This window comes from Argiope bruennichi, chromosome 10, assembly GCF_947563725.1.
Source record: "Argiope bruennichi chromosome 10, qqArgBrue1.1, whole genome shotgun sequence".
Lineage (NCBI taxonomy): Eukaryota > Metazoa > Arthropoda > Arachnida > Araneae > Araneidae > Argiope > Argiope bruennichi.
Genome location: NC_079160.1, coordinates 34,085,243 through 34,099,586, shown reverse-complemented (window position 1 = coordinate 34,099,586; position 14,344 = coordinate 34,085,243). Strand labels below are relative to the sequence as shown.

At 27.9% G+C, this 14,344-nt stretch overlaps 1 protein-coding gene across 1 annotated transcript; it reads left to right on the top strand.

The window, feature by feature from the left end:
- Positions 1-120: 120 nt before the first annotated feature.
- LOC129988796 (MICOS complex subunit Mic10-like) lies at positions 121-6,508 on the top strand. Its single transcript, XM_056097068.1, has 4 exons — positions 121-298; positions 418-465; positions 1,974-2,083; positions 6,343-6,508. Exons 1-4 carry the CDS (start codon positions 202-204, stop codon positions 6,379-6,381), a joined length of 294 nt encoding a protein of 97 aa, XP_055953043.1. The 5' UTR covers positions 121-201; the 3' UTR covers positions 6,382-6,508.
- Positions 6,509-14,344: the final 7,836 nt, after the last annotated feature.

The window sequence follows — 14,344 nt, the reverse complement described above, 5'->3', positions numbered from 1 at the left end:
GCATACAAGAACAACAAATTCAAACATTTTCGAGCAATTTATTGTTTATTTCATTAGATAATAGGTCGAGATTTTCAACATAGAGATAAATGAAGTGAAGTAACTCGATTAATTCTTTTGACCGTGAAGGGATGTAGAAAACCGAACCGTCTGCACAGTCTGAACCGAATCTGAAATCTTTTTTAATTTCTTTTCTTTTTCATGTCGTTAGTTGGAAACTTTAAAATGCCTTCAAAATCAGAAGATATAGTCGGCGAAACATGGGATTACTGCCTGGCAGATTCTCTCATCAAATTTGGTATGAATGTTTTATTTTTTTTATTGAAAATATACGACCAGAATTTCTTGATCTGACAAACAGTTATCAAAAATCGCTTTAATTATTCAACGATTTATTTTATTTTTACTTTTTTTCAGGTTCTGGGCTAGCTGTAGGCTCTGTTTTGTCATTAGTAATGTTTAAAAGTAAGTTCTTTGAAATTAAAGATACAGCATCTCTTTTTCTTAGATACCCAAATTATGATTCACACTATTATTAAGTATGCAACCTATTTTTAATCTAAAATATCACCCTCATTGAATAATTTTTCTGGTAAATTTCCAAGAGTAAAGATTTTGTTAATTGGGATGTACATAAAATTATCCTAAGAATGGATGATGAAATTTCTAAGGTTTCTTAAGATTTATCATGAGTATTCTGAATTTATAGAGACATTTTTTCTGAAATTTGAAATCCATCATCATTTATATGAAATAGCAGCATTTTCTATTATATTTGTGATTTATCAACTGAAATATTTTTTTATGATTTCTGTATATTTTTCTTATTTATAATCTATGATAAATTCTAATGTTGTGATTTAATATAGAGCAATGGTATAGTTTGAGTAATTGAAACATGGGATATTGCTTATCAATTAAACACTTTTGCTTGTCACATTTACGAATTAAACACAAAAAAGATGAGCATTTCTTTCTTTTATATATCTCCCAAGACACATAACTGGAACATTAATACTCTTGTTTGTGTTGTTGTATTCTTAATCAATATTATAAAGCATCTGCTTTTCAATATTTAATTCTGTATACATTTATTAGAATTGAAATTTACAAAGTGCATCTAATTTTTATTCTAACATTGCATAAAATAAGATGTTTTGGTTTATAACAATATCATTTTGCGGAAAAAGTCATACTAGATGATAGATCATGATAATCATTAGATAAACAAATAAACCATAGAAATCATTTCTTTTTTTTTTTTAAATAAAAAAGGAAGAAAGAAAATTGTTTGATTAAAAGTTGAATTGTAAAATTTATTAATTTTCATATTTAAAAATATTATATCACATTATTAAACAATAGAAATCAATTCTAAAAAAAAATGGAAAATGTTGAATTAAAGGTTCTGTCTTGAAATTTATAAAATTTCATTTTTTTTTTTTTTATTAATATTATGATGCCTCAACATCTCTTATTTTTTCTCTTTTTAAGCAAAGATTTTCAATAAAAAAAAATTAATTGAACTTTTTAAAAATTATTCTGTTTACTATATGTTAAATGCATCATCATGAAGGCGACCTTTCTCAAAACTGTCAGCATCTTAACATCTTATCTTAATTAAAAATATAACTAAATCAACTAAGATTACATTAAATTTGGAATGATAATCATATTATGTGTTTAAATCTGCAGAGTACTATTACTGTTATTTCTATGGCACAGAAAATAATAATTTTTCCATTCCCATATCTGTTCTGTCACTGAATTGTTTGAATTATTAATTATTTATTTATAATTAATTATTTATTTTTAATAAATAATATTTTTTTATTTCAGAATTTATTTCTTTAATTGTATTTATTTATTTGCACCATAAGTGTTTTATAATAATTGTCACATTAATTTTCTAGGATAGAAATTATTAATAATTTGAATAAATTTTGCTAAGTGTTTTTTTTTTCCCCCTATAGGAAAGAAATGGCCTATCATATTTGGAGCTGGTGCAGGTTTTGGAATGGGATTAGCAAATTGTCAGCATGCATTTCGTGACCCTCATTTAATGAAGATGCAAAGTTATAAGGTAAATATGAATACATTTTTAAAAATTCTTAATTTAAGTTCATTAGTTATGTTTTAAGCCTAATATATATATATACACAAAAATATAAGCATTATGTAATAAAAATCTATTATTAAAACAATCTAAAATTAAAATTATTTCAGAATCGAAACTATCGGAACTTGGCCGGTTTCTTATGTTATTTGGTTTAATTTTGATCCTTTTTTTTTTTATTAACTTGGTTTTTATTACTAATTCTCTCTGTTTCTCTTCCTAAATTTGAAGGGTAAATAAGATACATATATTAGTACAAGTCAGAAAAAACAAGAAATGCTGTGGTCTGATCGCCCTCATTTCTTGCCACGAAATGAATCATTCTTGTAACATTGACATTTCAAATATAGAAAAGTTTTGTGATCCAGTTTTGTCCTATTAGAGAAGCAGTTATTACAGTAGAGCCTTACTGCCTCTTTTCTATTACAATTTGCAGTCCCAAATATGAAATGCATACCTGCTTTCTTAAAGAGCATAAATCACTTCATTAAGCAAAAAATTCGCCATTGCTTAAAGCTTATGTAATGCCATCCAAACTCAATAAAATTGTTTTGTAGACAGTTTGATAATGCATACTGAATAAATCTCCATAACTATTCTATATTTTTTTTTTCTAAAAGTTTATTTTTATACAAGCTACACCTTTAAACTTGTATATTGTCAGATCTAAAAATTTCTTCCTACATTTTTCATCCTCAACCTTGCACTTGTATACCAAAAAATGCTTTTTTATATGTATTTTACCTACCCTTAAAGTTTAGCCCATAAATGCTGTGTGTGTGTGTGTGTGTGTGTGTGTGTGTGTGTGTGTGTGTGTGTGTGTGTGTGTGTGTGTGTGTGTGTGTGTGTGTGTGTGTGTGTGTGTGTGTGTGTGTGTGTGTGTGTGTGTTACATTTTATCAAAGTTTAAAAGTTATGAAGCTCAAAATACAGGGTGGTTATTATTAAAGTTCCTCTTCGAAATGATCATATAAGGAAAACTACTGGACCAAATGTTATCAAACTTGGTAATAGTTTAAAGAAGGAGGTCATAGGAATTTTTTTCCACCTCCCCAAAAGAAGTTCAAAAACTCACCACCAGGGGTGAAATGGTGCTGAATCAATATTGTTAAGCAAAATAGGACAGGAAGATGCCAGTTTAAAATGTACTTAGTTTCTGAAATTTGTTACAAAGCAAGTTCAATGTGTATATCTCAAAAGCACTGTTTATGGTGATAATCTAAACAATTTAGCGGAACTGAAAGATGCGATACATCAACATGTGTGTAACATTCTTCCTGATTGTGCTAAGAGCTAATGCTGAGAATGGAGTAATGCGATTAAATTTGCTTTCAAGCAAAGGTGGACGCTACGTTGAACATGCTTTGTAACACATTTCAAAAATGATAAAGCACATTTTAAAGTTAAACGTTTGAACTAAGATTTTTTAAAGTCAGTTTTTACTCATTTTTTTCATGTAATCTTTTTATCAAAGTTCTCATGGCTACAAAAAGTGGTATTGTTACTCATGTTTAGTTCATATATATAATTTTAATGTATGTGAAAAAAAATATTGAGTTACCCATGTTTGCAGTATCTGCATCCCTGCAAATATATCGAAAGAATTTGATTTTAAAATAAAATATTTGATTCCTTTAAAAATGTTAATGACATTTAATGTTAGACAACCAATTATAAACCATGATTTGTCAGCTTGATGAGAAATAGAAATATCAGTGAGCAAACAAAGTATTGTTTGGTTTTTACTTGAAAATGTTGATTTTCATATTAAATAATTGTAACTTATTTTATTATAAAAAATCTAACTGCTGACATAAAAAAAAAAAAACAAAGAGTTGTTATGTATTTGATATTACAGAATCTTTCATTTTTCAGGTAACTGTAGTACATTATTGCACATTTTTTTAAAAAAAAAAAATAATTTTATTGAATAATGTGGCTGTTTATAAATTACATGATATAATTTTAAAATGTTGTATCAGTTTGATTATAACTACCTAATATTATAATAATTACTTACTGAAGATTTGCTTTCCAATTTTTAAATAGTGTAAATAGTAAAAGTTAATTTATTGTGAAGTGGGTTTTTTTATTTAATTATTCAAGATTTTGAAAAATTGCTATACATTTTTTAGTTCAAGTTGACAAAATATTTATTTATTTTACATTAAATGAAATAATGATATTAAATAAAATTTGTCTCTAGAATATTTTATCAATTTTTTTTTTCTCTTCCTTTCTGATAGTATTCTGTAATTTTGTATCTGAATGTATTATAAACTAGTACCTCAGCTATCAGATAGTTTGCCAGGAATATTGGTTACATTTATATTCAGACAAATAATTTAGATATAATCTCATGGATTTCATCAAATTGTTTAACATTAACTGTCTTGCTTTACTTAAGATTTCTTTGTGTTCATGCAGCTGTCTAATGGAGACAGTCTAACAACAAAGCACTATTAAATATCCTGTTCATCTTTCTTCAAAATTTCATGATATTGTAGCTTCACTTTTCTATTCATATTGTTAACTACACAAATATGAAACAAAAACCTTCCTTAACTTTCAACTACAGTAAAAAATCATGTAATCTGATATTTGATGAAACAATGAAAATGGTGTGAACTTCAAGGTAACAATGTTGTTTGAAATTAAGCTAAAAAGTATTTTTAAAAAAAAAAAAAATTGCAAAATTTACGTGATTATTAAATTGATATCATTAAAAGGACAATTTTTAAACAGCATAAAAATTTTTTTGCAATAGTATTTTCTGAAGTTAATGTGAAAAAACATCAAAATTTAGCTTAGTTTTTAATTAATTAAAATTAAAATCATTTTGAGGTGCTTATCTCTGCCCTCCAAATGTATATATGTCCCAAATTTGGTAGTCACAAATCAAACCGTCTGGTCTGTAGTGCATCCTTCTCTTCACATGCACTCATCGTTATTAGTATAGAAAGTATAATAAACTTACTTTTGTGGAAAGAGTTTCATAAAAAAAAATGTACTAATACATATTCCAAGAATTTTTAAGTAACTTAAAAATATTCTTCACAGCACATTTGAAAAAAGAATTTTTTTGCTAGTAATCTTCAATTTTGTATTATAAATGAAGTATGCTCAATCTGTTTTTCTGGATAAGGGCTGCAAATATGTATTCCAAAACTTCTCTAGTAGTTATAAAAAATAATTTTCTCATCATATTTAAAAAAAAAAATTACCAAAAAATATATTAAAGAAAAAAGAATGTGTGATATTATAGAGATGACTAAAGAAAAAACACCCATGGAAGAACATACTTGCTTAAAGTAATATTATTTTTTAAATCATTTCAGATTAATTTATGAAAAGTAACCTACAAAAATTCAATTAATTTTCATACTTCCAAAATATTTTACAATATTATGATTTTATATTTCTTTAAATATATTGCTGTCATGCATTTTTTTACCTATTGCTTAAATGTGTCCAAAATTTAACTGTCTAAAACTGAAGGATTAAGGTTTTCTCAACTATCTGGTTACATACTATGCACAATTTCAAAATACATTTTAAATATTATAATTCAAAACTGAAGTCTTAAACAAAGCAAAAATGTCCTTTAAAATAATGAATATTGATACATTCTGTGAAAATCAGATGGATAGTTTAAATATGAGTAGTATCAAATAGATATTGCACATAATTATCAATGTGCAAAAAAATCAAGCCAAATTATATCAGAATGAAACAATGGTATGATTCTGTGATAGAAGATTAATGAGTTGTCATCTGCACAGTAGATATCTTACAGGCTTTATTTATTGATATGGATGTTAAAGTGATAGATTAAGTTACACGATACTCTGATCTGAATCTTTGAAATGAAGGCACCTCCTTGGGGCACTCAATTAGGTAAATGGCCCTTTGATAGTTCTAGTCTGCATTATTGGAAATCTATTGCTGACAATGAAGTAGAATTTTTTTATGCCAATGCAATGTTTTATTTATGAATTTTACTATCAGTTTAATATTGATAAAATTGTTTTAAGACTTTTTTTCAGATATGCTGTTGTGTTGTCATGTATTAATACTCTGCTTCATCTTGCAATTAAAAAATTAAAATGACTTCATAATGCTAATATTCTTTCATTTTGCAATTTATCTTATACATTTTTTTAAAGAATTAAATTGAATGCTAAACTGAGCTTGTTATTAACTTTATATATTTTGTTTCCTTTCCAGCTAAAACAGAAGGAAGCACACAGTGAAAAACAGTCTTAAATTGTTATTGTGTAGTTTTAACAATTAAATGTATAGGTATATGAATTGTAATAAATTATGTGTGTATGTTTCGGCTTGTTGTTTTGTCTTTTGAAAATGCCTTTATTAAAATAATTATGAAAATGAATGTTATTTTTAATTCATTTTTTTTGGTAGTTGATTTAGTGTGAATCATTCTTTGCTTCACTGTAGTAGTACATTTTTCATTCTAATTATAATAGTATGCTGTCATATGTTGATGTGCAAAATTAAAAAGAAATACAAACTTTACCAAAATAATACTTATCTGATTAGAAATTTATGAAAATGAATTTTATACTAATCTGACTGAAACTATTTAAAATCTTGTAAATTTTGCATCATTAAAAGTGCAAATTTGATCATTAGTTTAAAGCAGTATAGTTATACATGCCACTTGCATTGAAATATTGTTTTGAAATTACATTGATAAATTTATTCCATTCAATGTGCATAAAAAAATAGTGAAATTTTAGTTTTAAAAAAAAGAGATAAGGGGGATGGAACAAAGAAAAAAATAGAATTTTGTCCAACTGCCTTTCATCTCTTATATTCAAGCTATTTTCAATACAGTTCTTCATACAGTTGCTGGGAAGAAAATTTCTTCTACAGCAACTGCATATATTCAAGTGTTCTTCAAAGAAGAAAAACTTATCCATAATATCTATCTTTCTTTATTTGAACTTGAATTATATATTTTACATTCATGGAGATTTCTAGATATGTTAGCTACCATTGAATTTCATAAATAATTCTTTGTATATCCTAGATTAAAATGAATGTTGGTCTGTGTGAGATAATTGACTCAAGCAATTGCATCCTTTTTTAAACTTGCTTTTTTTTTCAACATAATAAAAATGTGAAAATTTTATGTGAAGATGAAATGATGAGTACATTGTATCTTTATAATTCTACCAATCTAAATATTCATATGAAATTAAAGTTCTGATATTCTACTCTCTGAAATTGGAATATCCAAAGTATGAAAGTAATAAGAATTCAATATGAAAATAAAATATTGGGGGATTAACATTTAAGAAGCTATTAAAATTAAGGTAATTCCCATCCTCTAATTTTTATCCGGTATTTAAGAAAAAAAAACTTGCTACTAGTAGAAGAAAATAGACCAATGATACCTAATAACTTGATTGCCTCCGCCACCACTCTTCTTGCATTTAAAATGAAACTTTCTTATTGTGCCTTGGCCCTATTTTTGTAAAAAAGAAAAAATAATTGGATGATATACATTATTAATGAATTTAATGCAGTTCTTTCTCAAAATGAAATTCGACTCTATTGATAACATATCTTAGGGCCAAAGATTTCATATAAAATAAAAATTGACAAAGTAGGACCAGTGATTGAGGCTGAGAGACTATACTTCTTATTTGAAAATTATTTTAAAAATGTTGATTCTTTATCTAAAAATCTGTTATATATATATACATGTAAGTATATAATTATTATTAGCAGAAGGCAGATTTGAAGATAACATTTTGCATTTTTAAATTCATTTTAATCCATCCTGGGAAGGCAATTTATTTACAAGCAGGCGCGGACAGAACACGTCCACAACAATGCGGAACAAAAGCAGAGGTAAGGAAGGGATGAAACAAATGATCACTAGTCTTGTATAACATGGGATTTCCAGCCACATGTCATTTCAATACTTGTGTTGACCTTGGATAAGAGCACCCGAAGGGATCAGTTTCACTTGACACGTGGAACTGATGACGCATCATTTTCACAAAGCTTCGAGACTGGAATGGGATCAGGAAACAACAGATCACTTTAGAATGACCCCGACATGGGCTGAATTAGGCAAAAATTTAGGAAATTAATTTGGATTAAATTAGATATTAAAATATCATTACATATATATATAATATGTAATGATATTTCTTAATTTGATTTAAACTATAATTTCCTGGTTTTTATCTTAAATTGATCCATGTTTCTGTATTTTTTTCCCACTTTTTGAATTAATTCTAACACTAGCTGTAAAAAAATGATGACTATTCGATTTCCCTCACTCAGAGTGAAGAGATGAAAATCCCTAATATCTATGTATTTTTTTCAAAGACACCTAATGCTCTCTTTCCTAAGTTTACATATGTTAAAGAAATCCCTATCAGAATCTAAGTAAAATCGCCGTGGGAAAAATTTCTCTCACTTTGCTCTTCCGTCGCAATATAAACAGATTCTTTTCTTTATCATCAATCTTCCCCATGTACAAATTATGTCTCCCATGATGAAATAAATAGAATTTAACAGTTTTTTCTTTTAAGCTACGCATCTGCAAAATTATGTTTATAATATTATGCATATTACTAATTACTGCAGTACACCTACTACACATATTATTTGCAAGTAAGAATTATCAAACGTAAGTACAGTTTTTGTTATTGCATCTTAATCAAGTTTTGTTGAACGTGTAGTATATTATTTAAGAATTTCTAATTAAACTGAAAATAAAGCACTGATTATCTTGGTTCTTTAAATACTTTTAAAGAAAAGTTCTTATTTACCGAAATTAACCATTGAAAATTACCATGAATGAAGTGCATTGCATACAAAGCATTTTCTATTGAGGCAATTAAAGCAGAAATAGCTGAACAACGTCACAGCATTATATAATATATAAACCATCAACAAGTGGAAAAAATACAATGAGAATGAATCATTGATTTAGAAAGTGATCCAATGCATAATTTTTTTTTTTTTTGTTGGTTATTTAATATCTTTACTGGTCCATGATTATATCTTAAAAAGGGATACCAGACTCTTTGTAAACAAAGTTTTTATTTTTATTTTAGTATTCTCAATCGATGCATCTCTTATTAGTATTGTTTGTCGAAATAGAAAGAATGAAAATTCATAGTGAAAAGGCAAAAACAATAGCAGTCGGCTAATACATGGAAACCTTCAAATCTAATTAAGTCTGTTGAATTCTAATTAAATAAGAAGGGATATTTTAACAGGAATAAAGAAATGTTTATGAGTTATTAATCGAAGACGTATAATTTATCAATGAAAGAATACATCCAAAAATTGCGAAATTTTTAAAATCATTGCTTACAATCCTGATAAAAAGAATGCGAAACTAAGATTTTTAATTCTTGATAACAGTAAAAGCTTGTTCATAAAAACAGCAAAATTGCTTCATTCCCTAAAAGTACTTTTTTTTTTTTTTCCGTTTATAATCCTGCTTGGCCACTTTACCACGTTGAGAGTTCGATGGACAACGAAAATAAATAAAAGCAAAAAAGAAGACTAGAAAGGAATAAATAAGCAGGAAATAAATAAACTGTAGATGTTGGGATACCAGGGCCAGAAAATATCAAAATTCTTTCTCAACCTCATAACATAACAGAAGGCGAAGATGAAATATTTCTCGCATTGAATTTGGTGACGTTTGAACTGTTGATGGCAGCGCATAACAAATTGTGCGATGTTTTTTCTTTTTTTCTCTCTCTCCTTTCACTCTATCAATCAAGGCTCAAGAGGTTAAATAAGCAATAAAAAAAAAATCTGAAAGTTTGCAACATTTCCTATCTTACATAGTAGTTATGCGTTTGCAAAATAAAACTTGAAAATTTGATTGAAAAAAAAAAAAGTACAGGAAACTTGATTAATTATGCTTTTGTTTTTCTTTCTTTTCACACTCAGTTAGGGAGTCCACGCTGTCTTTTATTTTCGGTACTGCTTGCTACCGGGAAAGCAAGCAACCTGGCCAGTTCACGTAACTCAAAAATGGTGGAAGCGCAACCAAAATTCAACTTATCAATAATTTGAATTAAGTAAAATTGGATTCAAAAAGGTATATAAGTGGATAAAAAGATAATTTTTAAATTGAAAACAGCACAACAGATTTTTAATATTTTACAGGTTTGATAAATTGTAAGTAATTAAAGAATAAACAATTGGTAATTTTTTAAATAATAAGATATAATTAAAATTAAAATGCAGTAATTTTTAATAATAATTGCAGTAAATAAAATAATTTATTAAAGAAACACTATGCAATATCTTGAATGTACAAGTTATGCAATAAAACTTCAAAATTAGTAATGCAAAAACGTATTCAAAATGCTATTTTATGATTTTGATAAACGAAGAGTGATAATTTTTTTTTACTTTCTCGTATGCGTAATATAGAGAAATATAATCATAAAAAATGGAATTCAAGAGTTTGAAGAATTTCCAAGTTTTAGACCTCCCTGAGTTCGAAAAACACATTTTTGGAAAATTTCTTACTGACTATCAGAGACGGCGGCAGAGATTTGCCGACGGGGAGGCAAGACAATTCCGACAAGGGGGCAAGCACAATATCTCTAATTTGGCTTCAAAATAACTCATAATAATTAATTTTACATTTAATTAAAGAAAATAAAGAATTAGTTAGCTTCTTTTTTATTCAGATACTGACCCTTTCTTTCATTGTTAAAAATTTGCAAAGATATTTGTAAAAAAAATATTGTTCTCAGTTTCTTTTATTGACTGTCAAAATATCGCTAATATTTGAGTATATAAAATTTATTTATATTTTTATGAGACTCTTGAGATTTAGCTGCATTGAGATCTAATTTTAGAAAAAAATATGATTATATTTTATTCTATTTTATATAGGAACATAAATTAAGAATGGCATGTGATTCTAAATGAACAAATGCATCTTCTTATCATGGAATCTATATAAAATGAATGTTGAAAGAAAAAGTTTTATAAAAGAAATTTTTTTAGAAATCTAGAATAATAAATAAAAAAAAATATTCCATGTTTTCTCAAAACATAGATTTTTTTGCGTAGTTCCCTACCTAAAATAGTTGTTAAGTAAGGATGGCAACATCGAGCAGAGGTATTTCGAATCCGAGGAGGATAAGTGCGCGTGCTCAACAAAAATTTACTATAGATCGAACACGAACAATATAGAATGCTGAAAAGATACAACGTTGTTGTTTCTTAAGAAGTCTGAAGAAAATCTTTTCTAAATTTATGCATAAACTTACTATTTTATGTAAGATATGAAAAATGGACTGCTTAAACGTTAGATCCCCCATGTATTATTTTTTAATATATATTTAGGCTTAAAAACCAATGCATTTTATTAAAAAACAATTAGATCTTGAATATGAATTCCTCTATCTTCATTTTAAGGCACGCGTTCTATGGTTAAGTACATTTTTAATTCGAAGTTATTGCAAACTAACATTCCACCCAAAAACGTGAGTTTTATCCCCTCAGTTGCATGCATTGGGTTTTCTTAACCTTTCATATACAACAGCGAATCTGACTCCATTATGGAATTATTGAATTTTAAATCTGAAATTAAGTGAAAGCATTAAGTAATTTAAAATGCAAAAATCCCTTGAAAATGCATCATTACCTCAAATGCCCTTATATTATTCTAGGGATTAAAATAACAGTAGTTGTCCGTAATAAGATTTGCCGTCTTATTAGGAAATTAAGTAAGTTCGTATGTCAAGGGGTTAATGTGTTATTTATGAATATTCTAAAAATAAATATTTTTATCATCTTTTTATCAAGACATCTTTATTCAAAATCTATTAAAAATTTAGAAGCATCTGAAATTATTTAGTTTTTGCCGCGAAAGAAAAAAATAATATATAAACGATACGTTCCGGATTACATAGTCATAATATTCAATGGAGATTCTGAAGATAGGTTGCAATTTATTTATTTAACAAATTGATATTTGGGTAAACTCTTTTAGTGTAGCTAAAAAGCTATCAAACCACAAATATTTATTTATTTTTGTCGTCATATGCAGGCAGCAATATTTATTTAGTGTAATAATTGTAGTCTGATAAATTAGATTGCAAAAGAAAACAGATATTTCACTGTTAAATAAATTTAATTTACAATTATACAATTTACTTACTTCAGTGATTTATAATGAATTCACATAATGTGGCTACAGCAAAATAACTCTTTTTAGCATGCATATTCACAAGAGTGTCAAAAGAAAAGAGTGTTTTATTAAATTTAGTTTAACCGTTAACTAGATTTTAGTTAGACTATTCTCATAGTGAAATGAATAAAATAAATTTATCAATTCGTAACAGTGGAAGTAATAATTATATATATAAGATAACGATAAGTTTTAGAACTTGAATTTGAATGATGAATTATGGAAAACAACTCTATCGTCTTATTCATGAACAATATAAAAGCATCAATTTCTCTAATAATTCCACTGGAGGTAATCGAAGTGATGAAAACAATTTTTTTTTCCATAATCTATGATAAAATCTTATCCGAAGGACAAATATTAGTCAGGAAAAATGTGACGTCTTATTCATTGGACAGTTTATTGATTATTCTATTAAATTTAGTATAAATTAAATGCTGAATGACATTTAAATAAAATGACTGAGAATTTGGACTCATCGACAACCATTCACACTGAATTCTTAGTCGACCGGTTAAAATTTTTTGACAAAATGGAACATATCTTATGTCTTATTGACATGTCGTCTTGTCGGTTATATTGCCAAATGTAGTGCAAATTAAAAGCTTGCTGAACGACATTTGAATCAAATGTCTGAGAATCTGTGGATAGAGTCTTCGACATTCATCATATTTAGTTCATAGTCGGTCGCCTAGAAGTTGCCGGCAGAATGCGGTATCTTATTCACTTGTCTGATATATTGCCAAATCTACTGTAAATTATAAGCTAACTGAACGACATTTCAATCAAATGTCTGAAAATCTGCAAATTTAATGTCTTCGGCATTCACCGCATTTAGTTCAAAGTCGGCCGACCAAAAATTGCCAGCAAAATGAGAATATCTCTTTGTCGATATCTTATTCACTTGTTACCTTATCGGTTATATTACCAAAAGTAGTACAAATTATAAGCTTAATGAAAGACATTTGAATCAGATGTCTGAAAATCTGCGAACTTAACATCTTCAACATCCATTGCATTCAGTTCTTAGTTCGGTCTATCAAAAATTATCCGCAAAATATGGTATATTATTGGCCTACCGCCCTATTGATTATTTTGCCGAAATTTGTCAAATTACTTTAACCGTTACTTGGGATACTTCGACTGTTTACAATATAGTAACTAAGGTGGATTTTAAATAATCATATTCGATAATGCGCTACTCTCTACAACTGTCCTAAAATGGTAAACATTTTTGCCGGCAAAACTCTCAATCTCTCGCCGATGGGGGGGGGGGGCAAGAGGCTGCCGACAGGGGGCAATTGCCCCCCTGCTACCGCCGCCTCTGCTGACTGTGACAAAAATATCTCAAAATTGCTTTGAGCTAGACGATTGAAATTCTGTATACGGTCTTTACACCGAATTTGCAGATTTCTATCCAATTTTGAGTAAAATCTGTTCAGAAGAAGTCCGGCTTTTCGAATATAAGTTAAGACAATAATTACAAAATGAAGAGAGCTAGGAAGATGAAATTTGGTACACAGATGTAGCACCTATAGTATAGACATCTTTCAATTTTGAACCAAATTCGACTGAGGTGACTGCCTCTCGGTCTGTACTTTCAGAAATATGTAAACACTATAATTTAAAAACGCTATGACTTAAGTATATCCAATTAGGATTTTGTGACTACAAGTGTAGTTTTGTGTCAAATCTTTATTTCAGTCGATTGAGAAAAACGTGTCTAAAGCATAAATTCAATTTTCCAAAAAACTCGCCAAGGGTCATACGATAGATTCAGCAAAAATGCTTACTTCACAACAAAAGTTCTTTTGGTATTTAAACGTGATACTTTCAACGATATTTACATAACCTCATAAATTGCACACTCACTTCAGCTTTGGGAGTTTATGCAAATGATATTTAATCAGTGCTTCATGCAAAAGTCATATCATTTGCAGATCTTTAAACAACTCCTCTCCTTTTATTGAGCCGCGGTGGCCTGGTGGCAAGGTCTTGGCTTCAAAACCGGAG

Excerpts from the sequence above, each read along its gene's own strand:
- LOC129988796 (XM_056097068.1), top strand. The coding sequence starts at position 202 with ATGTCGTTAGTTGGAAACTTTAAAATGCCTTCAAAATCAGAAGATATA. Across the intron at positions 299-417 it reads AGATTCTCTCATCAAATTTG|GTTCTGGGCTAGCTGTAGGC; the intron begins GTATGAATGTTT and ends ACTTTTTTTCAG. Across the intron at positions 2,084-6,342 it reads TGAAGATGCAAAGTTATAAG|CTAAAACAGAAGGAAGCACA; the intron begins GTAAATATGAAT and ends TTTCCTTTCCAG.